Below are 25,524 nucleotides of genomic sequence, written 5' to 3' on the forward strand. Positions count from 1 at the left end.
AGGGCAGGATGACCCTGAGCGTGTTGGTGGTGCCGGAGCCACCTCCTGACCTGGCCTCTCTCCCTTCCCCACGGCAGGGAGCGGATGGAGGCGATGGAGAAGCAGATCGCCAGCCTGACGGGGCTGGTGCAGAGCGCGCTGCTCCGTGGCTCCGAGGCTGAGACCCCCAGGTATGGAGCGGGACAGCAGGCGTGGGACCCCGGATCTGTTGCGGGGAGGGGGATGCCTCCAGCTGGGCTGCTTGCTGTGAGGCTGGGGGCTCCTGCTCCCCTCCCAGGGGATGCCAGCCCCCCCCCCATGCCCCTGCAGCCCCCTGAGCCGGTGAGGATGGAGGCGCCTGGTCCACCCTCGCTCCTCTCTTTCATTGCAGCGAGAAGACAGAAGCCACCAACGGTGGGACCCCCCCATCAGCGTGTAAGTGACTGGAGAGCCAGCCCCTCACCCTGCAGCACCCCCTCCCCCTGCCCCGCAGCTGCTGGGAGTCCTAGGGTGGGTGCAGGAGCAGGGGTCTGCAGCCCCCACCACCTGCCAACAACCAGCGGGACCCCCCCGCCCCGTGATGCTAAGGGGCAGCTCTGGGGTGGCCTTTCTGTGGAGCCAGCCTGGGGGTGCTGTGGATGGGGTAGTTTTGGAGACCACCCCAGAACGGCTGGACTGAAGCAGGGGGTAGGGAAAGAGAGGTCTTTCCTGGGAAAAGCAGAGGAGCGGAGCCTGCAGCCTCCCCCGGGGTGGGATACCTTCCCTCAGCAGCCTCTGCTTGCCCTCCCCGCAGCGACCAGCCGCAGTGGCATGGGGACACCAGTGCCTGCACCCCCACCGCCCTCCGCCACCAGCACGCCGGCGGGGCAGCCCACCGCCATCACCCGCTTGCACATGCAGCTGCACCTCCACGACCTGCAGCAGAACACCAGCGACCTCCGCAACCAGCTGCAGCAGCTCAAGAAGCTGCAGGTGGGTCCCGGGGGTGGCGGCAGGGGGGTCCCCAACCTGGCCCAGCTCTTCTTGGCATGGACAAATCGCCCTTTCCTGGTGATTTTGCATGGGGTTGGTTATCCATCGCGGGGGGATCTTGCCCAGCCTGAATCCCCCCTCCTCATCCCTGCAGCTGCAGAACCAGGAGATGGTGAAGACGATGCTGCGGCGGACAGAGACGGAGATCAGTGTGCGGGTGACGGACACCATGCGCAAGCACGAGGACCCGCTGCAGCGCCAGCGCAGCTTGGTGGAAGAGGAACGGCTCCGTTACCTCAACGAGGAGGAGCTGATCACCCAGCAGCTCAAGTGAGCCAGGGCTGGCGGCAGAGCTGGGCACGCAACTGGGGAGGGGGGTCCTTGCCCACTGGCCTCAATGGGCCAGATCCTCCATGGGTGTAAATCATCAGCTCTGCACGGTGCCAGGTCACATCCTTGACAGCATGACTAGCATGAGGAGGGGTCCCCAGCCCAGCTGTCCTCTCCCCTCTGCTGCGTGAGGACCTGCAAAGCTGGCCACCCCTGGGGCTCCCCAGCATCCTGGAGCAGCAGTGACACCCCTGCCCTGCCTCTGTGCTCACAGTGACCTGGAGAAGTCGGTGGAGAAGATCCAGAAGGATTTGGCCCACAACCACCGGCTCATCCCTGTGCAGGAGCTGGAGGAGAAGGCGGTGGTGCTCAAGCAGCTGGGGGAGACACTGACAGACCTCAAGGGTGAGGATGTGGCTGGGGCCAGGGTGGGCAGCAAGCAGAGCTTTGTCTGCATCTCCTTGCTCCATCCTTACACGTGGGATGCTCCAGGTTGCCCATTCCCTCTGGGTTTGTGTGTTTGCACCTACTGGTGTGTTTGCCTGCATCCTCAGGGCAGGTTCCCCCGGTTCTTGGTGGGGTGTGCGTCCTGCAGGCTTTGGGCTGCTGCAGGGGTGAGGGCTGCACTCCGCACGCCTGTTGCCTGCCCGTTGCTCTGCTAGCTGTCCAATTCCGTCCTGCAGCCCCTGCCTGAGTCCCCCTGACATCTCACCATTGCTCGGAGCTGCTGCCTGCCTCTGTCCTGCAGGACCTTGTGCTTGCCCACCCCCATGCGTGCTGCCTGTGATTTTACTGCTCCTGCAGCCTCCCATCCCTGGGCTGCCCCCATCCTGCCTCCCGCAGACGGCCAGCACCTCGATTCGAAGTGGCAGAGCTCCTGCCTGCCAGAGCCAAGGCAGACAATAAACGGTGATGTGGCAGCAGTTGCTGAGGTGGCAAGAAGAGGGGCCATGGGGGGGCTGTGGGGAGGGCTGGGGGGCAGAGGCAGGAGCAGCTCCACTTTCCCACAGCATTTCCATAAAGTCAGGCTGATGCTGCGCAGCCGGGAGGGTGAGCAGAGTACCGGGCAGGGAGCCAGGAGCAACCTGCTCCACATCAGCCCCTGCCACCACGTCCCCGATGTCCTGGGTACCAAAGACCCAGCTCCACAGCAGTGTTTGGCACCCACAGATGTGGAGGGGACACCTGCAGGGGCGAAAATTGGTGCCTGCAGGTGGATGGAGAAGGGATGATGGGTACGGGGAGCCGAGGAGATGCTAGCCCAGGCTCCCCAGGATTCATCCTGCTCCGTTTGGCAGGGCACCCTTGCCATGGGTATGATGGCCATGAAGATGGTCAGAGGGCTCTCCTGTGAGGACAGGCTGAGAGAGTTGGGGTTGTTCAACCTAGAGAAGGCTCTGGGGGCACCTTAGAGCACCTTCCAGTACCTAAGGGGGCTTGTAAGAAAGATGGTGACAGACTTTTCAGTAGGGCTTGTAGTGACAGGACAAGGGGTAATGGTTTTAAACTAGAAAAGGGCAGATTAGATATTAGGAAGAAATTCTTCACTGTGAAGGTGGTGAGGTGCTGGCACAGGCTGCCCCAATAAGCTGTGGATGCCCCATCCCTGGAAGTGTCTAAGTCCAGGTTGGACAAGTCTTGGAGCACCCTGGTCGAGCAGCAGGTGTCCCTGCCCATGGCCAGATGGTCTTTAAGGTCCCTTCCAACCCAAACCATTCTATGATTCTGCGGTGGTTTTGGTGGGCGCGGGGTGCCCTGGCACTGCCAGCTGGGCACCGGGAGGGGCACCCTGGTGACCCCCACCTCTCCCACCCCAGCCCAGTTCCCCAGCCTGCAGAGCAAGATGCGGGTGGTGCTGCGGGTGGAGGTGGAAGCCGTCAAGTTCCTCAAGGAGGAGCCGAACCGCCTCGATGGCCTGCTCAAGCGCTGCAAGACGGTGACGGACACCCTCACCCAGATCCGCAGGTGAGCACCAAGCCCCCAGCCCAGTCCCCTGAGCACTTTGGAGGACACAGTTTGTCCCTTCAGTTGTCCCTGTGCCCCTGGCACGTGTGCCTTATGGATGCAAATCCCAAGGGCTGTTGAAAAACAGACTCATTTTTCTATTAAAGCATTAAAAAATGCCCTCGGTCCTTCGCAGTGTGTGTGTGGGAACCCCTTTCCAAACTGACTTTCCCTTATCACCTTGGAAAAAAGGTCTTTGTATATCCAGATAGAAAGGAGAGCTTGATCAGAAATCTCTTTCCTGAGGAGCGGAAAAACATTCAGCTGGAGAAATATCATCTTCCGTGTGTAATGATGGTGGCAGGCTGGGCCGTGCCCCCCGGCTGAGCCCACCTGCCTCTTCCTATTAGGAGACCTTTGGGGACGGCTTACGGCTCGGCCACGCTGCGGGGGGAGCGCCCGGCCGGGCTTGCCTCGGGCTCCTTGTAGCCTGGTTTTCTACGGGAAATGAGCTTGTATGATCACGCGGTGTCTGAATCTGCCTACCTGTCATTTCCCAGCCCTAATAACTCCTGAATCCAAAGGGCAATGCCAGGCAGACCCGACGGAGGGGCAGGATTCGGAGGGATCCGATTTCCTATAAGCTTCATGAAAGCGGACAGCCAGGTAGAGGAGCTCATTCATGTGCTCCCCCAAGACAGGCTGTAGCATCAACTCCAACCCCTTCCTAGACATCAGAGAATCTAAACCTTCAGCCGTATAACGCGGTGTTGCGGGAGAATAAGCTTTTTGTGACGGGGCTTGGAGAGGGGGCCGTAACCCCCCCATACCGTGCAGCCACCCAGCACCTTTGCTCTGTCCCTGGCAGGCAAGTGGACGAGGGCATGTGGACCTCCCCCAGCAACCTCAGCCAGTCCCCCAAGAAGGTGGCCCCCGAGACAGACTTCAGCAAAGGGCTGGATTTGGAGATGCCCACCAGCCCCCCAGTGAGCCTCCACCACCTGACGGCTGCCACCGAGACCCTGGGCATGCCCAGCTTTGGGCACAGCCCCCCTCAGACCCAGACCCACCCCTCCAAGAGCAATAACCCTTCCCGAGCTCCGGAGATGGTACCCGCCAAGACCCAGACGGGCCCGGAGACCCCCAGCAAGAAGAGTGCGGATAAAGCTGTATCTGTGGAGGTGAGAGCCTGGAATGGGGAGAGCTTTTCTAGGGGGTCTGCCCCTATGTCTCCCAACTGAAACTGGGAACAGGAGCTGGGTCCATCCTGCTCCTCTTTGCTGCGTTTGCAGCCGGTGGGTTGTCTGGAGGGGGGGCGGGGTTGCCAGGTGATGCAGCCTTGGGAGCACCCCCAATTGCACGCTGCCGGGGGGGCAGCTTGGGGATGGGGGCAGCACTGGCCTCCCTGCTCCTCCCCGGGGGAGGCTGGGGGGGGGCAGCAGGGCTGTGGGTCACATCCTGCCTGCAAGGGCAGGAGAAGCTGCGTGCGGCTGGGGGTGCAGCGGGCGCTGCCTGCCGTCCGCAGGCTGCCGAGCGGGACTGGGAGGAGAAGCGGGCAGCGCTGACCCAGTACAGTGCCAAGGACATCAACCGCCTCCTGGAGGAGACGCAAGCCGAGCTGATGAAGGCCATCCCGGACCTGGAGTTCGCTGCCAAGCACAAGCAAACCACGGGCAGCGGCAGCACCGCCTCCACGCCTGAGCACAAACCCTCCAAGCCGCAGCATGCACCGAAGTCGGGGGGCAAGGGGGACCCCAATGGCCGCAGGGGCTCAGGTACGGCGTGGGGAGGGCAGGGGTCCACCTCTGGATCCCAGGGCTGGGGGTGCCCTGGCCGTGCCATCGCTGGTGGGTCTCCCTGGGCTGAGCCGTGCTGCCGCAAGGGGAGGTTTACAGCTGGGGAGGCAGTGGGAGAGCCTCGGGTGTTGTATTAGAGGGGCAGGGAAAGGTCTCGTGCCCTCACAGCATCGTTTGTGCCCAGACGAACTGACGGTGCCGCGGTACCGGACCGAGAAACCCTCCAAATCACCACCGCCTCCCCCTCCGCGCCGCAGCTTCCCCTCGTCCCACGGGCTGACCACAACCCGCAGCGGCGAAGTCATCGTCACCAGCAAGAAGGAGCCCGGTTTTATGAAGGTAGGGAGCGGGGCCACAGGATGGCTGCGGGGCTGGGCTGAGGGGGTCACCGTCAGCAGGACCAGCCCTGCCTGGCCCCCAGTGCCCCCCACCCCTCACCACCCTGCTCCCCCCTGGCAGAAGGCCGAGTCGGAGGAGCTGGAAACCCAGAAGCCCCAGGTGAAGCTGAGAAGGACAGTGTCGGAGGTGGTCAGGCCAGCGTCCACCCCCCCCATCATCGCCTCTGCCATCAAAGACGACGACGACGAGGACCGCATCATTGCGGAGCTGGAGGTGAGCGCGGGAGGGGCTGCGGGATGCCCCAGCTTATCCGCATTGCAGGCGATGCCCACCCTGCCCTGTCCGCTCACACGTGGCTGTGCCCAGCTCCGGGCAGCTGTGGGGAACACCTTGGGATTGGGTCTGGGGAGTGACATCCCACACGTCGGCACAGCAGTGGGCTTCCCCCTCCTCACCTGTCTCCCAGCAGGAGCGCGGTGCTGTGGGACGGGCAGGATGGAGCGGTTGCACCCTGCCGGACCCCTCGCTGGGTCCAGGTGCTGCATGCCTGGTTCACCACCTGTCTTCAGCGCTTCTACCCTGTCTTGAGCTTTAAGCCAAACTCATTTGGTTTTTAATGGTACGCAGCTTCAGCTGGAGGTTCGTTGGGGTTTGTGCACAGGGCGCTCTGCAGAGATCCCACCCGAGACACCGTCCCCAGGCTCTGAACTCCCCCAGGCTGGCAGTGCCCCACGTCCTTGCCCTGTTTGCTATGGTCGAGGTGCCCAAGTGGGTAACAGATGGCTTTTCCTTGACTGGTTTCCCCAGGAGGCAGGGCACCGGCGACGCTGCTGGCAGCAGAGGACGGGGCTGCCCCTGGCTGATGAGAACAGCCCATGTTTCGCTCGCTGCCGAGCCCCGGTGCTGGCGTGACCATAGCAAGCATCCTTGCAGGCATGGGCTGCGTCGTTGTTCCCCACAAGCCTCCCTCCTCCAACCCGCCCGTGTTTGACTCCCCAGGTGTTTCAGAGAAGCTCTGCCTCCCCTTTCCTTCCCAAGCTCCGTTACGATCCGCTCACGGCTGCCGTCTCCCCTGGGCACGTAGACTCGTGGCCCAACGGAGCCTCCGTTGCAGCCGAAGGATGGAAGGTAACAGCTCGCTCTGAGCACCGATCCTGCCGACGGGCTGCACTTTAACCACCTCCTCTGCTGCTTCTTTTTAACTCACTTCTGCTTCTTTCTCTGATTTAACAAACTAATGGCTTCTCTCCACTCCCTCGCTCACCGCCACTGCGCGTGCGGCACTGACATGGCACAGGACTGAGCACTAACCCATGCAACAGCAGCATGGGGCTGCTGCAGTTCCATCAGGGCCAGATCCTGCACCCACATGGATGGAAGGAAAGAAGGGGCCACCCCAGCACTGCACCAGGCAGGGCACGGAGGGGCCTCGCCACTCTCATAGTGCACTGGGTGCCTGAGGGGGGGTATCACTGGAAGGGGCAGTGGGGGGTGATGCATGTCGTGCCCTGTGCAGGGACACCTCGTTCCCCGTGCATGATATGGGTGGAAGGTGAAGGACTGGACCAGAAGCTTGTGGCTGCTGGGACTTGCTTTGGGCTTGGCCCCATCACCCCTCCTGGCTCCCTCCCAGCCGTCCTGCCCTCCATCCTGCCCTGGGCCCTGGGAGTGGAGAGAGCAGGAGGGAAGGAAGGTGCCTGAAGAGTGGATGGGATGGAGCAGGGGATGCCAGGGGAACAAGGGGGCAAAGAGCAGGATGGGGGGTGCTGCTGAGCCCCTCACCAGGAAGCATCTAGTGAGGGGAGCTCTGCCACATCCAGGGCGGCTCAGCTGCTGGTGAGGGTCTGGGGACATTGCAGGGGTCCCGCTGGGACCCTCCCTTCTCCTGAAGACCCAGCACCATGGCTGCCCCAGAGCAGCATCTCTTGTCCCTGCAGGCAAGGACCCCTGTCCCCAGAGGTCGGATGGGTCCAGCTCCAGACCCAGAGCTCTGTAGTCATCCCAGCACTTGTGTCTCCTTCCCTCTCTGCTGTGGGTGCTACTCAGACCCCCAGGGCTGGGGCACGAGTGAGACACACCGAGCCAGGGCACATGTCCCTGCTGCCCATCCTGTGCCAGCTGGCAGTGTGGCATAACCGCCATGCCACCCTGCTCTGCCGTGAGGGCAGGGGGCCAGGGATGGCTGCACGTGAAGCCCCTGCAGAGGTGGCAGCCCCCTTGGCCAGCACAGGGCTCGGGTGCCAGCAGCATCCCCATGGCTGCAGCTGCAGGGGGGCAACTTTTCTGCCAGAGCATCTCTCCAGCTCACCTTCCCTCCCCTCCATGGAGGGCATGGCCAGCTCTGGTTCCCTGGGCATTGCACAGCTCGTTGCGCTTCCCCTGGGACAGGAACAGAGAGGTGGGGGATGAAGGACATATTTTCTAGGTGTCTTCTCGCTACTCAGGGCTTTTAAGGTCTGATGCCCCTTGGCAGCTTGTTTGCGATGCCTCGTCCCTTGCCTTCAACTCCGCTGGGAGCTGTGGTGTCCTGCGGGGCTGAGCAGGCTCTGCTCCTGCACCAGTGCCATACCAGTTTGCACCAGCATGGGAGAAATCCGAGGCGGATGGTGGCAGTCAGGTTTCCAAAGGCGTTCGGGAGGTGCAGCAACACCAAATCATTTTTGCTAATAAGTCCAGGCAAGTTATTTCCAAAGTCTCCTAGACCCAGGTTGCCTTCAGCGCAGTAGAAAACCGGTCCCTGTCCATGCTGCGGGTACCGATGGGACATCAGGGCTGGGCAGGAGGGAGCTGAGCATCCCCCTTCCTGGCTGAGCACCTCCCTGCAGCGCTACGATGCCCAGAGGCACCAGCAATGGGGGACCCCAGTAGTGTGTGCAGGCACATAGTGCCCCCCGGCAGCTCCTGCTCTCCCCTGGCTCTTAATCTGTCTGAATTCTCTACCTAGGAGCCGCCAGCCCTGGCAGCCCCGGGGAGCAGGGCTTTCTCCCTCCCGCAGATTGTGCTCACCGAGTGGGTGTCTGAACCGCCGTCCCCCGAAGCTGAACCGGAGGTGTGGGTGGCAACTGGCTGCTCGGAGCACGGGGACCCCCAGAGCGGAGGAGCGGGAGGGGAGCGTGTACCCGAGGTGGGAAGGAAATGCCCTGTGTCTCCTGGCATCTCCGAAAAGTCCCCGTCCGCAGCGGGGTACCCTCCAGCCCCAGCCCCACACCCCCTGAACAGCCCGTCTCAGGGCCATGCCCATGCAGCAGGAGAGACTCGGAGGTTCCCTCTAGTAGCCAGCAAGGTACCACCTATCTCAGGGCACAAACCGAGCCAGCCCGTGGTGGGAGGAGGAGGGGACACTGCTCCGAACGCTGCCAGCAGGCGAGAAGGTGGCAGCAAGACATCTCACCGAGGTCCCTTGGCTGCACAGCCTCCTCGTCCCCGGGGGGAAGCCAGGGGTCCTGGATCTGGAGAGGCAGCGCTCCCCTCCACCGGTGGCAGAACGCCCAGTGCCGTCCCCCAGCTTCCCAATGATGGGGACCCCCAAGGAGGAACCAGGCGGAGCACGCAGGAGGCATCACTCCCTCCTGGGCATTCTGCTGGGGCTTGCAGACAAGCCTGGAGGGAGGACAGCTCACCAGTGCCAAATCCCAGAGCTTTTCCAGGCAGGGATCCAGCCCCGCAGGGAAGCAGACAGTCCTGGGCTGAGCATCCCCAGGAGCAGGTTGCTGCTTTCTGGAGGCCAAACCACTGCGCAGCTCCTGCTGCCGGGGGAGGAGGTGGCACGGAGGACGCCGGGGTTGGGGGGAAGGCAGCGGAAGGGCTCTGCAAAGGGCAGGTGTCCCCTCGCCGCTCCATGGCTCCGTGCAGCAAGGAGATTTACGAAGGCACATACCAAAGACTGGACAGCCTGGAAGAAACTATCCGTGAGCTGGAAATAACCATCAGTGAGATCAGCAGCCATCCCTTGGTTGAATTTGTATTCCCTAAAGAACTGCTAGGACAAGTGGGATCCAAGGATGCCGGCAAGGAGACCAAGGAAGGTCTGAGGGATCTCAGACACAGTCGCTGTGATGACGGGACTGCCCTGGACCTCAGTCAGGCCAAAGATGATGCTCGTGAGAGTCCATCTCCAAGCAAGACCAAGCCACCTCTGCTACCCAAGCCGCAGCTCTCCCTCGACACTCCGCAGGTTTATTTTCTATTATCCCTCTTGCTGTGCTCTGCCCCGGACTCACTCTGATGTCTCTCTTCCTCCACCTCTACCTGCTCCCTCTCTGTGACTCTACCTCCAGGCATAGCCAAGGTGGAAAACAAATCTCCGTTTCTCCCTGTGGCTTGAAGGGGTTTGGGAAGCGCAGGCAAGCAGGAGCGAGACTGCAGGCAGCAGTCGGCAGCGGAAAGGCAGGTTGGTGCCAAGGCAGAGCTGCCGTCTGCCCCTCGCTGGTGCTGGTGCCACCCAGTGCCATCCCTTGCTGTGCCCTAGCACCGAATTAGATCCCAGCTAAGCTGGTATCTTCTACCCTGGCAGGTCTGGGGGCTGAGCACGCTGCTGGTGATGAGTACAGGGCCAGTGATGAGCATCCCACGGGGCCGGCGAGGGCTGGGTGTGCTGGGTGACGAAGCAGCGTCCCTCGTTTTGCATAAGCACTTTTGTAACGAACTGTGGTTTGAGCGTGGCAGCTGTTTCTCCTAATTAAATCACAGCGCGGGCTCCCCGAAGCCATCCAAATTGGTTTCTGCCGGAATCTGTGGCAGCCGCTCGGCTGGCTGAATAGCTGGGAAAAGAGGGGAGAAAACGCCCCCAGCCGCTCCGATGTCAGCCTGCTCCTTTATTAACGCTCAGCACTGGGGAATAAATCTCCTTTTTCATTTGCAGCAATTATCTCAGCCCCGCTTCTCAGCACCGCCGCGGTGCTCTCGCTGGGTGAATGGGCCGACAAGTGGGTGTTGCTGCCATTTCTCCCGTTGCTGGCTCCCGCTGCACCACTGGAGCCTGGCAAGCTAGGAGCAGGAGCTGCGGGATGGATTTGTGGCACGTGCACGGGTGCGCAGAAAGCAAAGCTCAGCTCGGGGTTCAGCAGGAGAGGCTGTGCAGCTCGGTCGGTGCTGAAAGCCGAGGTGGGAGAGGGCAGGTCTTGTGCCGCCTTTCAAGGATGCTGCGAGTTGGTTGCGAAGGCTGGGATCCAGTGCCTGCTTGTGCCAGGGGTGCTGGGGCACCGGGGAAGGTGCGGCGCAGGCAGGGGCTGGATTTGTGTGTGCTGTGGGGTACAGGAGTCCCCACGTCCCATCCGTGTGCCCACCGAGGGTCACAGGGCAGGGCAGGCAGGACAGGCAGCACGGAGAGCCACGTAGCCATCGCTACAATAACCCGTTGGCCTTCTCTCGTCGGAGGTGCAATCTGGGCAGCAATTGCACATCTCTGGGGCAGCGTCGGTGCTGCCGGTTTTTCTGCCTGCGGCAGCTGGTCCAGACTTGGTATGGGGCAGGCAGGAGGCAGCAGTGATGGCAGGGAGAGGATCCAGGGTGCCCCAGGCAGCGGGGGGACGCGTGCCGGGCACCGCTTTAGGGACCCACAGTGCCAGGGGATGTGTGTACAGGTACCGCTTCCCTCGCTGCAGCTCTTGCAAGTCTTTGTATCTCCATCTCTACACAGCTAGTTAATAAAACCCTCTGTATTCCCACTGCCGCCGTTTCCACCTGGAGTTTGCTTCTGCCTGCCGTCGCCTCTTTTCCTTTCTCTTGGCCGTGCAGCCCTGCCCTGGTGGGGATGCTCTCCTCCTGCCCTTGGTCTCCTGGTGTTTGCCGTGTCTGCCCCAAACTCCCTCTTTGCCTTGCAGTGGTGGCACTCAGTAAGTCCTGGCTGGTTTCTGAGCTCGCCAAAGCATTGCCCGGTGACAGCTCCTTTGGCACACAGAGCCGGTGACCTCGTCCTTGCCTGGGTTTGCCACCACGGGCTGGTCCGGGCAGGGATGGCATGGTGGTGCCGCAGGGGCTCGGCACAGCTCCAGGCATCCGATGCGCTGCCAACGGGGCCGGTGTGGGCTTTCATCTGCTGGTTTTAACCCCTTCCCCAAAATTCTCTGTCCCGACAGAGCGGTGGCGTTTCCATCCCAGCCATGAAGGTGGTGAACCCGGCATCCCGGCTGAAGCAGAGCCAGCAGCAGGGCAGTCCCGACAAAAGCAAGCACATAAAGCAGCGGATGGAGTACATGCGGATCCAGGGCCAGCAGCAGGTAGTCTATCGCTAGCACCGTCCCAGCCAGCTCTCCTGGCAGCAGAGCCAGCCAAAGGCTGCCCACAGCCCTGGCATCTCCCTCACTGCCTCCTACGGGGCCAGGGTGTGGGTGGTGGGCAGGGGAGACCCTACGGGTGCTGCTTTCAGGGGCTGGGCTTTCTCAGTGCCTTTCTTTGCTGAGCCTGGTGGGGCTGGGGGTGCAGGGACCCAGCTGTTGGGGTGCAGGAGGGGGGTCTTACTCCAGTCTGTGCCCAGCACGGTGGTTTCCACAGCTGGCTGCTGGGGATGGGGACATGACTTTGTGCTGAGAGTGGCAAACTCATCCCCAGTGTGGTGTGAGGCTGAAGCTGGAAGCATTTGTCCTCCAGCCCCGTCTGCCACTGCTGCCCTGAGGGACAGGGCTGAGCCCCAGCGTTGGTCCCCTCCCCCCGAGGGACCCCCCCAGGCCTCCTTGCAGAACGTCTTGGCCGTAGGGATGAGCACTGCAGCGCCGTGTGCTTGGCACGGGGGCCCCAAGGGGCTTCACTTACCCGGGGCTGGGGCTACCCAACCCATCCCGGGAGGTTTTGGAGAGCCAGGACCCTCCATGCACCGCGGCACCGCATCTGCAGAAGCAGCTCGTTCCGGGAGGGGGGTGTCACAGGCAGGGTGATCTACCGGGTCACCCAGCAGCATGGGGAGAGGGTAGGGGGGCCACAGCAGCTGGAAGAGGGGTGCTTTGGGATAGGATGGGATGGGATGGGATGGGATGGGATGGGATGGGATGGGATGGGATGGGATGGGATGGGATGGGATGGGATGGGATGGGATGGGATGGGATGGTGTGTGTCCCCTGCCCCAGCCCAGCACCCATCCCTTTCCCATCCCCTGGGACCACTCCTGCCGCAGGCAGCGGGGCTCCCTTCCCTCTGTCCTTGCTGACAGCGTGGTGCTGGCCCTGGCTCTGCGGCTTGCTCAGGTCACGGGCAAAGTAACCACGGCCAGCCCGCTGCCCTCCACCCCCCCTCGCCTCTCCTCTCCCCCTCCCAGCCCTCCCCTGCCACCTCCTGCCCCCGCGGTGGGCAGCAGCACCATGAGCAGGTTCACCCCATTCCCTCCTCCCCGCTCCCTGCTCTGTGTGTCAATCCCCTTCCCTGCGCCTGGCGTTACCGAACCATCCAAAAAACCCTGATTTTGCTCATTCTGTTGGATCCATAAACCCTGTCAGATAAAACAAAGGTTTTTCCCACCTACCTGGAGTTGGGTTTGGAGGGGGGATTTCATGCAATTTAGGCAAATGGCACATGAGCAAAACGGGCACCTTGCTCCCCCCTGGCTCCAGCAAGAGGGCTCAGCCCCCCCGCCCCCCCCCCCCCCCTTGACTGCCCCACTGCCAGGTCGGAGCCACGCAGGTGCTCTTTGTCGTGACCGCATCTGAGATGGTCCCAGGGTGGGCAAGATTTCCCCAGGCAAGGTCCATCCTTGAGGTCAGGGGTCTACCTGCCACCCCCTCCCCCAGCATACATGGGTGCACGTGGGTTTTCACACCCCCACAGACTCGGGGAGAGACAGGGGGGTTCCCTCTGCCCCCCATCCAGGGCTGTCCCATGGGCTGGGGAGCAGAGAAACACCGGCCAAAAGGGCTGTTACAGGAGCCCCGAGGGGCCAGGCAGCATCTCCTGACCCCAGGCACACCAGGGAGGCCACCAAGTCCCCTTCCCTGGAGGCCACACACCGGCACAACCCTGGCTGTCCAGCGTCACCATGCCCCTCGCCCCCACCGTGGGGCACAGCATTGGTCACCTGGCCCCTAGCACCCACCGGTGGCCTCACTGGGGTGGCCGGACCAAGAGTTTTCTGTGGCGTTTTTGTCCTCGCTGCCCTCCTTATGCAGGATTTGGCCACCCCCCCTGACCCCAGCAGTCCACCCACCTTCCAGCGGGGACAAGGCAGGGCTGGTGGAGCCCACTCCCCATTCCGGGAGGGTTTCTGAGCACCCTTCCTTCCCGGCGCCCTGGCTCCCTTTGGACCAGCTTTTGCATGAGGAGGGTTGGATCATGTCAGTGCTGGTGGTGATGACGCCAGCACGGTGGGCGCAGGGGGCCGGGGTGGGCACTGTCACCTCTCGGAGGAGCCGGGGGTGCCGCGGGGCTGCCGAGGCTCTGCCCGGCTCAGCTGGACGGCACCTCGGTGGCAGCCCCAGCGCCGGGCACTGTGCCGCGTGGCGTGCGCGCCCCGTCTAACGCTGCCCTTCTTGTCCCCCTCCCCACCTTTCTCCCCTCCCCCCTCCACCCCCCCGCCTCCGTATCTGTCTGTCTGTCCACGTCTCCGTCTGTCTGTCCATCCGTCTCTCTTGTCGCTCTCCTCCTCCTCTTGGGGACATCCCCTTCCCATCCAGTAACGCGTGGGACCAGCTCATCTCCTGCTCTTTGTGGTGGACCTTTTCCAGCTGCTTGACCTCAGGCCTAACTCAATGCTGCTTCTGAACAAACTCCTGTTTGGTTCTTGGTTGTTTCCTTTTGGTTTTTTCTCCCCTTTTTTTTTTTTTTCCCCCTTCTTTCTTTTTCGCCTTTCTTTTCTCTTTTCTTTAAGAAACTGTTTGACTTCCCTCCCCTTTCTCCTCCTCCTCCTCCTCCTTGAATCTTGCTTTTCTTTCTAGGCCGCTAGACCATCTAAAGAGGCTAGTGAGACTTCCCCCACGGTCTCAGAAAAACCCGCATCTGGCAGAACATCCATCCCCGTATTGACTTCCTTTGGGGCAAGGAACTCCTCCATCTCATTCTGAGCATCCTTGCCAGCTCCACCCAGCCGCTCTCCTGCTCCTGGGGCCGGGCTTCTCTCTTCCTTGGGCTCCTCCTCCCCGGGACTTGTCTTCTTGAGGCACCTGAAGGGATCGCCACCCGTCCCTCTCTTTCTGTTTTTTCAATGTCTTGCTCCAATGTGGCCGACCTCGTGTCTCGCCTCCGCTCCACCACGGCCCGACTTGTGTCTCGCCTCCGCTCCGCCACGGCCCGACTTCTGTCTCCCATCTCGCTCCGCAATGGCCAACCAGCCACTTTCTGTTTCTCTCTCTCTCTCTCTCTCTCCCTCTCTCCTCCCTTTTCCTTGACTTTCTCCTTTTCGTTTCGTGGGTTGCTGTTGGTTTGGGTTTTTCTCCCTCCCTCCCTCTCGCACCCTGCCATTTTCTGTTTATTTAAGAGCTCTCAGAGCTTCACTCCACCAGTTTCACCAGCTTCGAGCAAGGAGGACACGGGGCAGTGCCGGACCCCGCTGCCTGCACCAGCAGCACCCCTTCCACCACAGAAAGGTGGGAAACAGCGGCTGCTGAAGATGCCCCTGACACCCCCAGACCCGACCGCTCGCCCGCCGCTGAGCATCCCGGCAGCCACGACACCCACCCGCCCGGAGGAGAGGATGCTCAGCGCTCCAGCCAGGTCCTGGCGGTGGGTGCTGGGCGGCACCGTGGCCGGGCTGCGTCCTTCGCTGGCCGAGGGGTCGGTGCCGTGCCAAGGGGGTGTCCCGCCAGCCCCCAGCCCCAGCTGTCCCCGGGGATGGGGTGCGATACGAAGGCTGGCGGGAGGGGGACCCGAGACCGGTGCCACGGGGTGTCCGGGCGTGCCAGAGGGGCTGAAGGCTGAGGGTGTAAAATGGGGAGGGGGTAGGTTGAGTCGGGCTGCCCGTCGACCCGGGGTCGGAACGTAGCACTTTACATGGTCTCCGGGCGCGATGGCTGGGGCAGAGGGATGCTGTGATGCTGGGGGGGTGTCCGACAGCACAGGGACACCCTGCCAGACCCCTGTCCCCTTCCCGAGTGCCACGCGCCCTTGGGGACAAGCAGGCAGGACAGATCCCCGGACCCCCCTGCTCCGGCAGAGGTGCCGGCTGGGGACCCCACGCCGCAGCCAGCGCCCCGTGGTCCATCCCTGGGGGAACAGCCTCCTCCAACCTGGGGGACCTGGGGGGGTGTCCCCAGGGTGCGGATGCCCACCTGAGCTGGGTGTGCGTGTGCGTGTGTGTGCGTGTGCGCTGCGGGCGCCTGTACCCAGCGCTGCTGCCGGCGCAGACCAGCCGCAGTGCAACACGAGATCGAATCACTCCTTTCGTTGGCTAGTTCGTCCTTGGGTTGGTTTTTGGTTGTTTTTTTTTTTCAAATTCTTTTTCTTCTTTGCCCCCCCCCCTCTCTTTTTTTTGTATATCAATGATTTTTGTACAGAAGAACGAGCCTTTTTTGAATAACAAAGAGGAAAAAAAAAAAACCACAAAAAAAAAATAATAATCATGATGCAATTTCTTTGGATTGCAAAAAGCAACTCTTTACATTTAAGTGAAGTGTCTTAACATTTTATATTGTTTTAAAAAATATATTTACATATTATATATATATAATATACGTAATATAAATATATATAAAAATATTTAAAAAGACTGGTATATTAGGGGGTGGATTTTCTTCCCTGGTTAGGACTATAGGTCCTTGTGATTTTGAGAGGGTCGGTTTCCCTGCGGCTTGTTAGCCCTCGTGCTGAGCTCGCAGTCATCCGTCCAGCACCTTCCTTATCCCATCCCCATCCCCCGCCAGAAGCAGGGGGTGGAAGGGGCCGGGTGCCCCCCGGGGCCACTGACACCCATGGGTGACAGCCCCGGGGTCAGGATAGCACCCACCTCCCGGCAGCAATAGCAGTCACTTGATGCGTTTTATTTAATTTTTAATTATTTTTTCTTGGTACCAAAGTGAAACACTGTAGCAAAGCCGCAGCTTTCTTATGGCCCCGGGAGGGGGGGGGGGGGGGGGGGTACCCTCTCTCTCCCAGGCCTTACCCCCCCCCTCCCAACCCCCCATCCACCCTCCCCGTCCCGGTGCTCCCACGGGGCTGGACATGGCACCCTCTGTCCTGCCAGCACCCATGGGGGGGAACCTGCAGACAGCCCCCCCGCCCCCACCTTGCTGTCCCGGGGGGTGTGAGGGGGACAGGTGCCACCGGACCCCTGGGGACATGCGGGTGCAAAGGGGTCAGGGGGGCTATAGTTAGTGCAGCCCCTCCCCGTAGCACCCATGGGTGTGCTGGGACACCCATCCCGCTGGGAGCAAGCTCGGGGTGTGTGGGGGTCCATGCTATTGCCCCGGGAGCCCCCTTGCAGGCAATCACTGCTGGTGGGGTGCCATGCTGGGGGGCCCCCCCACCTCCAGACCACTGGTGATGGGGTGCATGGTGCTGGGCGGAAGGGTGCTCGGCACTGGGGGAGGGGGTGCAAGGTGCTAGCTTGAACCCATTGCTCCCCGCCCCACCCCCACCCCCCCGCCCTGCTGCCCATCAGGCTGGTTTCTCTGTGAGCGTGTGTCTCTGCGTGCGTGTGCGTCCGTCCTTACATGCATCGTGCAAACGTCCGTGAGCACCGACCCTGGTGCCTTCGCTGAAGCAAGAGGACAAAAAAAAAAAGAAAAAAAAATTTAAAAACAAACAAACAAGCAAAAACTTGATTCTGGTTTAAAACCAGGAAAAAAAATAATCAAATAAATAAATTAAAAAAAAGGACAAAAAAAAGGAAAATGTTGCAAAAACGATCCCAAAAAAAAAGCGCTGCCTGCATCGTGCATGTGTCGGAGGCGCCCGCTGCATGCGCACCCCGCTTTACTCGTCTGGATGTTTTGTTTAAAAAAAGGCTAAGACTTTTAAAAGGAAAAAAAAAATAGAAAAAAAACAGAAAACAAAAATCCTAATACTCTTTAGAGGCTGTTTTGGGGTTTCTACGACGTTGTGTGTCTCTTAGCATGAATTTTTCTTGTGAACTGTTTTAAAAGAAAAAAATAATTAAAAAAAAAAAAAAAAGGCCTTGCACAGGGCAGAGGCGGGGGCTGGGGGGGGGGCTGGCCCCCGCCGCCCCCACCCTGTGCCCATCGCTGTCCCTGTGTCGCTGTGGAGGTGCCATGGGTAGTTCTAGTGCGCAACGTGACCATTGTAACTTGCAAACTCTGATGACAAAGGGTTGCTTTTTATTTTTTCTTTTCCCTTATTACTTTTCTTTTCTAATCAGAGTGTCTGGGCTTTAATAAATTACTCTTTTTTTTTATTCTCTCTGGCACTTTTTTCCCCCCAGGTTTGGTCTCTTGTTGTGAGTCGCTGTGTGCCGGTGATGGGGTGGGACATCCCTGGTCCCAAGACCACCCCGGTGCCACATCCCCTGGGGAGGGTTATGGGTGCAGGGGGTGGGCAGCTCCTTCCCCCCAGGCTCATGGAAAAGCCAGGATAAATCCTGCCCCAGGTGCTGCTGGTGCTCCAGGGACCTGCAGCGCAGGGAAACGGGGATCCGTGTACTGACACACACACACACACACCCCCCGAGCAGGGGAAGCAATAACAGCAGCAAACCACCTCCTTGAATAACCAGTTTAATTTCCAATATATAGACCAGGACTGGAAGGGGCAAAGCCAGGGGGGGCTTGTTGGATTTTTTTTTTTTTTTTTTTTTTTTTTTTTTCAGTTTTGGCATATACCGGCTCCACGGCCGACTGGTACAACACGCCTGGGGGGGGCACATGCAGGAGGGTTTAAAAATTCAACACTGGTTCAGCACATCCCCTGCTCGGGGCTGGCCTTTCAGCTGAGCAAAAACTTCTTAAAAATCCTTATAAAATCCTTTGGAATATGTTACACAGTCAGAGACGATATTTACAAAAAAAAAAAAAAAAAACCAACAACAAAAAAAAAAACTTTACAGCAAATATTTGCATAATGGATGAGAGACGGACACGGAGAAGAAACAGTGACGTGACTTGACACCCCCCCCCCTACCCCGCAGTGGCTGCCCAAGCCTGTGGCACCTGTGTGCCAGCAGGGTGAGGCTGGGGGTCCCCACATCCCCCCCGCCGCGTCCCCTCCGGTGGCTGCACCGCGTCCCCTTCCTAAAGTGCTTCTGGGATGGAGGGGTAGGAAGGGGAGCGGGGCTGGGGAGGGGGCTGCACCGTGCCGTGCTGTGCCATACCATGCCATGCCGTGCCACACGCCAGCTCCCCAGCTGCTGCCAGATGGTGGCTGCAGCTCGTGGGGGTGTGGGGGACAGCGGTGTCCCCCCCGCCGCAGGGTGCCCCTTTACGCCAGCATCGCTCGGGTGCAAACACCCACCCCGTGGGGACCCCGTCCATCGTGCCAATGGCCAGGCCAGCTGGCACAGAGCCCGGCACGCGCGGCACAGAGCACGGCCACGCCAGGGCAACAGCACTGAGGTCCCCAAGGTCCCCAGCACAGGGAACATCCCCGGCGAGGGCAGCCGCAGCACCCAGGGAAGCGCCCGCACTTCGCACGGCTGCGGCTGGGGCCACCACCACCCTGGGTGGGGACAGTCCCCATGACCCCCCCCCTCAACCCTCCTGGCACTGCCCGTGGGCCAGGGTACCGTGGGATGGGGCCAGGCTGCGGCATGGGACCACCGTGGGACCCTACTGGTCCCCAGAGCAAGGAGGACAGGGTGGCCTTGTCCCCCCACTGCGGCGTAGGGGGGGCCACAGGGACTTGTTAAATAACAGCAGCTTGTCCAGAGCACAATTAAATACGAGAACGAAGGCGAGTCCTTAAATTAAACACTGGCTGGGGAGGGGGGAGCCGCGGCGAGCACATCCTGGGAGGTCAGAGACACTGGGGGAAGCGCAGGGGGGCTGGGGGGCCGGGGCTGCCCGGGGGGGTCTTGGTGCCCGGCCCCGTGCCGGGCTGTGCCGTGGTGGGTGCCGGTGGCCGGGCTTTGGTGGACTCCAGGCTGCTGAGCCCCGAGTCCTTGTCACGGCAGGGTCCCGGGGCCACCTCCAGCCCCCGCGGCTCCTTCCACTCGTTGAAGTTGAGGTCCTTGAGGCCCCCCGGCACCACCACCGTGTGCCGGCGCCAGCTGCTCTTCTTGCGGCGGGTTTCGGGGGAGTGGGCTCGGCGCAGGTGGACTCCCATGTCGTCAGCAGAGACCCGCAGGTGCTGCCGGAGCTGCTCCCGCAGCGAGGGGCGCCCAGGGGGGGCCCAGCCCGGCTTCTCCCCGGTGGGTGCCGGGGTCTCGCTGGCCGGCCGCGGCCGCCCCAGCTTCCTCCGGGCCAGCGTGTCGCACTGGATCAGGCGGTGGGAGTTGAACGAGGGGCGGCCGAGGGGGGCCTTATCCCCATCCCCTGTCCCCCCATCCACCTGCCCCGGCCGAGGACCCTCCCGGCTCTCCGTGTCCGTCTCCATGTGGCTGAGCTCGCTGCGCTCGTCGTCCGCCTCCTCCCCGCGGCTCCCGGCCACCGACTGCACCTCGGAGCAGAGGCTGCGGTCCATGGTGGACAGCGTGGAGTAGCCCGACACGATGGAGCGGGCGTCCGGCGCCAGCTCAGCCCCAGCACCCCCAGGCTCCAGGGAGCTCTCCCGCTCCATCCTAGCTGGGCTGGGGTCTGCCGCCTTGGTGCCGGTGCCGCGGGGGGCTTTGCTGGGTCCTGGCAGGGCAGCCACGGTCCCCTCATCCTCCTGCTCCCGGCCCGGGGTGTCCCTGCGCTCTGCATCGTCATCGGTGCTGCTCCCGACACCCTCGGCCTCTCTCCTCTTCTTCCTCTTGCGGGCAGCGGCCGACACAAAGGGGATGGCGAGAGCTCCCGGTGCGGCGGTGCCTTTCGCGACGGCCACGTGCCCTGGGAATACGGTGACACCGGGGGTCAGGGATGGCGGTGCCGGGGTTTGGGCCAGGCACTGTGCCCCAGCCATCGCATCCCACCCCGCCAGCCCCCAGCCCGGGACCCTCTTACCTTTGTTTGGCGGAGCCGCTGCGGGTTGAGCCTGTAAAGCAGAATGGAGAGGAGGGGGTTAGCCAGGTCACGGGGGTGGGTGCGTGCTGGGGAGGGGGGTTGGTGGGTAGAGCTGGGGGGATGCTGCTCCGTTCCCCCAAACCAGGAGAGGAACAGAGCGGGCAATCAGAGTGGCTGGCCCCTGGCAGGGATGCCAACACCGAGCAGGTTGGTGTGCCGGCAGCTGCAGGAGGGGGCTGGGAGGCTTTGGGGGGTTGGGGGGGGGGTGTCCCGGTGGTGCACAGGGGTCCCTGGCACTGCTTGCTGGCTGCAGAGCCCCAAGGTGAGGAGTGGGGATAAGGGGGGAGGAGGGACACAGGCACACACAAGTGGGAAACACAGTCAGGACCCCACTGGCAGGACCCCAACCCCTCCCACGGCCACAGGGCACGGAGGGGCACTGGGGCTGGGCACTGGGCACGGCACTGCCACCGCCACCACCACGGCACTGGGACAGGGCACTGGGGATCCGGCTTGATACTACATCCAGCCTGGGTAGTGGGGGCTGGGCCGGGCTTGTGCCAGAGTGGCTGTGCCAGGCCATGGGGCTGCCCTGGCTCCACGGGGGGTTAGAGGGCAAGTGGGGACACAGGGGGTGACAGGCAGCGCTGGCCCCGCTGCCCCAGGTGTGAAGGACAAAGACAAGACAACAGGCACCCTCTCCCGCCCGCACGCCCTGGGATGGGGTTAGCAGCCACTGACGACGAGAGAGGGGGAGCTAGAGAAAGGGGGTGCTGACCCTCCCTGGGGCACGGGGACCACCATACCCCGGCGTCAGAGCGCGCCGGTCCCGGGACACCCCGCACCCATCCCTGCCAAAGGATGCCAACTGCAGCCCCAGTGCCACCGCAGGCACCGGGCAACGATGTGGGCAAACCAGGAGTTCAAGGATCTGGGGCTCCCCAGGGGCTCGGCAGCCCCTCCTCAAGCTGGGAACCCTGGGGACAGTGGCCAAGCAGGACAGGGTCCCCTTCCCTCCCGCCACCCCCCTGCTCCCGCTCTCTCGTGGTCACCCCGAGGAGTTAGTGCGTGAGCAATGCACCCAGCATCAACACTGTACCCGCTCTAGCTCTCGAGGAGGTCCGCTGGAGGAGGAAGAGGAGGAGGAGGAGGAAGAGGACAGCACAGAGAAGTTCAAGGAAAAGAACGTAAGAAATCAGTCGAACATCAAAGTCTCCCGGTCTCTGAGTTGGCAGCGTGGGCTGGGGCAGGGGAGCGGGCGCAGGCAGGGGTCCCACGGGCGCCAGTGTGCCGCAGCCGGCTGGGTTTGCAGAGGGATGAGGAGCAGCCACCGGAGAGAAGGGTGACGGGAGAGGGTGGGGAGGGGGCTACACTGGCACCCTCAGAGGGGGTGTCCCCGCTTTCCAGTGAGGAGGGTGCCGGGATGTCCCGCTCCAGCACGCAGGGGTTTGCCGTGGCCGCGGCGAGCCAGGCTGGTGCCCACGGCGGTGCAGGCACGGGGGGATGGAGCGGATGGAGCGTCGCCCTGGGGTGCCCCGGTGCCACGACCAGAGGGGACCGTTGCCGTCGACACTGCTCCTCACCTGTGGCATCACCGGGCGCCGCGGTCCTGCCAATGTTGGGGAGCAGGTACTCGATGTTGGGCACAGACTGCGCCTCCCTTCTCATCCACGGGGGTCTGCAAGGGGGAGGGGGGCACGGTGGTCAGGTGGCTGTCGACAGCACCCCTGCTCCCAGCCAGGGGTCTGCACCCCCCCTGTCCCACAGTGTGTCCCCCACGGGGACAGGACTCACCTTCTCACCCTTGTCCTCCTTGTCACTGAAGAACCAGTCCGACTGCGGGGGAGATGGCAGAGGGGTTAGGGACCGGCGAGGAGCGGTGGGAGGTCGGGGTGTGGGCCGGATCAGCCCCTTCCCCCGGCCACGCCGCTGCCCACCCACCCACCGATGCCGCTTACGTGCTGGATGAGGGTCTCCACAATTTTGTAGCGGTCAGGCATGTGCGTCACCATGTCGGTCATGTTGTCCTCGGACGTCCGCACCAGTGTGGGGGCCGAACACCAGCGCCAGGTTTCGGGGGCTCCATCTGCAACCGGAGCCGGGGTCAGTGCCTGCCTGTGGCCACCCCTCACCATCCACCGCTCCATCGGGCACCATCTCCCTTCCCACCCCGCCGTCAGCTGCAGCTCAGCCCAAGCTGGGGGGCTCGAGGTGGGCCGGGGGTCCCGGAGAGCTGCCTGGCACTGGGACGGTGCCCGGGGCTGGGTGCCCAGGGTGGGTGGACGGTACCTTGTTCTTCTCCGAGTGGTCAGCGATGGTCTTCAGGTGACCCACCAGGATTTGAGTGTCTCGTAGTAGTGACCTGGCAGGTCCCGGATCTGTGGGAGGGCACTGGGTCACCTCTTTGCTTACCCTCCCCACCTTTCCCACCTGCACAGCCCCCAGGGTGGGGGTCCACAGCTGTGCCCCCCACCCCACCCCATCTCCCTACCAGCTTCCGCAGCGTCCTCATCCTCTCGCTGGCATCCTCTATCCGGTTGGCCTCGATAAAGTCGTTGTACTTATCTGAAAGCGAGACACGGGGGTGGGGGGGATCAGAGCTGGCAGAGGGGAGAGGAACACCCCAGGGCCAGGGACCCCTGGCTGGACCAGCTGGAGATGCTGGGGACAGGGCTGGGTGCTGGTGGGCCCCCACTGGGATGGGGCACAGATGGGCAAAGGAGGGACAAGGAGGGGTCGCAGGGTCTGGGGACCTGTCCCCAACATGGAGGGGAGGGCGGGGTATGGGCTCTGGGGCTGCCAGGCAGCCGGGGGTACCACCCATCAACACGCGGCCATTGGCACAGGGTCACCTGCGGCCACTCTGGGGGCTCCGCTGGCCGGGGGGTGCAGCGACTCACCGTCAGTGAAGAGGGGCTCGGGCAGCTTTCGGAAGAAGGATTTCAGCAGGCTGCTAATGACGTTCAGATCCTGCCAGCGCTGCGGGGGAAAGAAGGGGCTGCTCAGAGGGACCACGCCAGGCAAGGCAGGAGCCTGCAGGAGAATGTCCCCAAGCCGGGGGAGCCCCAGGCCACCAGCACCAGGGGGGACACCAGCCAGCACCACCACGACTGTGAGGATGGCAGGACAACTTTCCCCAGTCTGCGTCTGGCAGGGAAAGCCCTGTGCCACTGCAGCACCGTGGCGAGATGTGAGGGGACAAATGTGTCCCCAAGGTGCCACCGACACTGCTGCCACCGACCACTAGGCGGCCCTGCCACCCCAGGGACGGTCACGGCGATGGAGACGGGGATGGTGATGGAGACAGGGATGGTGATGGAGACAGGGATGACCACGTTGGAGACAAGGATGATGTTGGAGACAGGGATGGAGACAGAGCCATGGACCAGGACAACAGCCCCAAGAGCATCCCAGAGGTGTAGGGATAGGGACGGGGACAAGGACATGAAGCCTGCCCTGCCCTCACCTCATCCTGCAGGTTGATCTCCGTGGCTCCCTTGTTGAGCTGCTCCTGCAGGCTGGACACCACGGCGTTGTTCCCGGGCACGCGGTAGATGCCCATGTACTCCAGCCCTCGGTCCTCCACCACCTTGCAGCAAGCTTCGACGATCAACGGGACGTTCTGCAGGGACAGGGAGGAGGTGACGGAGGTGTCAGGGCTGCACAGGGTCCCCGAGGGCTGGCACTGCCGGTGCGGCCGTACCTTATTGTCCGGGGCAGGCTGGCAGTCCTCCAGCCTCACGCCAAAAAGCCCGGGGGGCAGATTTCTTGTTCTTCTTCATGATGTTGATGCCCCATGGGGCTTTTTGGGAGCTGCTCTCATCTGGGGAGAAAAAACCCACAAGATCACTTGCTAACGAGCCGGTGATAAAATGGGAAGAGCATCCCTGCTGCCCTATGGGGACGAGCACGATGGCAGCCCTGGGGCGAGGCACCCCCTCCTTGCAAAGCCCCCAGGGGTGTTTGCCCTGCAGGGGTGCCCCCCACCGCAGGGGTAGGACCTACCTTTTGTGACGGCTGCATCCTGCCTGGGGGACCGGGGTGCGCTGGTTCCCGTCTGCTTCAGGAACTCGGCTCGGATCCCCAGCCCACGAGGGCCCTTGGGTGAGGAATCGGGCTTGGTGCCCGCGGGGCTGCGGGGGAGAGCGGGGGGCTCAGGCAGGGCACCAGCCCGGCGCAAAAACCTCCCGGCAAACCTCTTCCAGGCTGCCTGAATCCTACGGGAACCCCTGCGGAGCACTGAGCCACTTTAAGCCTTTGCTTGGTACCAGTTTGGCCAAACCGGACCCTGCTGGCACCCTGAGTGATGCCGGGTGCCACCGGCACCTCCGGCACTGCCCCATCAAGGGAGGCACCGGCTTGGCTCCATCACCGTGAAACTGAGATGACTAAAGCACGTGGGGTCTCAGCGCCCCACCGCCCCGGGGTCCGTACCTCACTTTCCGGTAGTCGTTTAACTTCTTGTTGATAAGCGCTTGGCTGGCAAAACGGGGTCCTGGGGAGGCAGAGAGAAGAGGGGAAGGGAGAGCTTGAGCAGCGCGTCCACTGGAGGCCCCGGGCGAGTCCACGCTCTGCCGGGCACCACATAGGGCCAGGCAGGACCAGGCAAGGGCAGGATCGGGTCCCCACTGCCCCGAAACGGCTGGTGCCCGCCAGTGCTCGCCGCCCCGTTGGGGTCTCCGGTGCTCCGTGCTGCCGGTGCGGGGCGGCACGCGGGGTCCGAGCCGGACGCAGAGGCTCAGGGACAGGCGCATCCCTCCGTGGCACACACACCTCGATCTGCCCACACCGGGCGCAACCCGCTGCACCATGCAGTGTCCAAAGACACGCATCCATCCCTGCGGGATGCTGCCCACAGGGTCCTGCCTGGCAGCACCGCGGCCCCGGCAGGTACCCAGATGGCTCCACATGTTCTGACCTGGCAGTACCTTCCCTGTGCTGGCACTGCCAGCCCCACCGAGCCCCCTGCACCCTGCAGAGCGGGGCTGTGCCACAGAGAACCAGGGACCACTCCGAGCTCAACGCACCCTCCAGGGACGGAGCCTGCCACAACCCTGGCACGATCACCACAACCACACTGAGGCCATCCCGGCACCACCGGGAGACGGCACGCAGCCAGCCCAGCATCGGCACATCCAGCCCCACGGACAATTCTCTGCTGGAGCCCGCAGCCCCACGGAGCAGCTCTCCCCATCTCAGACCCGACCGACCCATTG

The 25,524-nt window shown here is 62.5% G+C and overlaps 2 protein-coding genes across 13 annotated transcripts in view; one reads left to right on the forward strand and one right to left on the reverse strand.

Moving 5' to 3' along the window:
• The window catches only part of SRCIN1 (SRC kinase signaling inhibitor 1), a 57,928-nt gene extending 42,119 nt beyond the window's left edge, over nt 1–15,809 (forward strand). For 4 of the 12 annotated variants that reach the window (XM_056362680.1, XM_056362681.1, XM_056362686.1 and 1 more), the window contains 13 exons: nt 78–170; nt 371–414; nt 773–951; nt 1,106–1,281; nt 1,556–1,686; nt 3,099–3,246; nt 4,094–4,406; nt 4,751–5,000; nt 5,206–5,360; nt 5,481–5,633; nt 8,305–9,534; nt 11,438–11,578; nt 14,758–15,809. In XM_056362680.1, coding sequence (XP_056218655.1) covers nt 78–170; nt 371–414; nt 773–951; nt 1,106–1,281; nt 1,556–1,686; nt 3,099–3,246; nt 4,094–4,406; nt 4,751–5,000; nt 5,206–5,360; nt 5,481–5,633; nt 8,305–9,534; nt 11,438–11,578; nt 14,758–15,261 — 3,517 coding nt within the window. In that variant the 3' untranslated portion in view covers nt 15,262–15,809. The other 8 variants (XR_008825985.1, XR_008825984.1, XM_056362682.1 and 5 more) reach the window with 8 other exon arrangements.
• Nucleotides 15,810–17,937: 2,128 nt separating this feature from the next.
• Nucleotides 17,938–25,524, reverse strand: part of ARHGAP23 (Rho GTPase activating protein 23) — a 31,749-nt gene continuing 24,162 nt past the window's right edge. Inside the window, 15 exon segments of the mRNA XM_056362741.1 lie at nt 17,938–20,194; nt 21,892–21,967; nt 21,969–21,986; nt 22,103–22,144; nt 22,267–22,359; nt 22,361–22,388; nt 22,593–22,647; nt 22,650–22,686; nt 22,800–22,873; nt 23,209–23,287; nt 23,775–23,930; nt 24,012–24,056; nt 24,058–24,131; nt 24,314–24,441; nt 24,743–25,325. Of these exon segments, the coding sequence (XP_056218716.1) occupies nt 19,182–20,194; nt 21,892–21,967; nt 21,969–21,986; nt 22,103–22,144; nt 22,267–22,359; nt 22,361–22,388; nt 22,593–22,647; nt 22,650–22,686; nt 22,800–22,873; nt 23,209–23,287; nt 23,775–23,930; nt 24,012–24,056; nt 24,058–24,131; nt 24,314–24,441; nt 24,743–25,325 (2,501 nt within the window). The 3' untranslated portion in view covers nt 17,938–19,181.

The sequence above is a fragment of the Falco biarmicus genome, chromosome 17 (genome assembly GCF_023638135.1).
Source record: "Falco biarmicus isolate bFalBia1 chromosome 17, bFalBia1.pri, whole genome shotgun sequence".
Taxonomy (NCBI): Eukaryota; Metazoa; Chordata; class Aves; order Falconiformes; family Falconidae; genus Falco; species Falco biarmicus.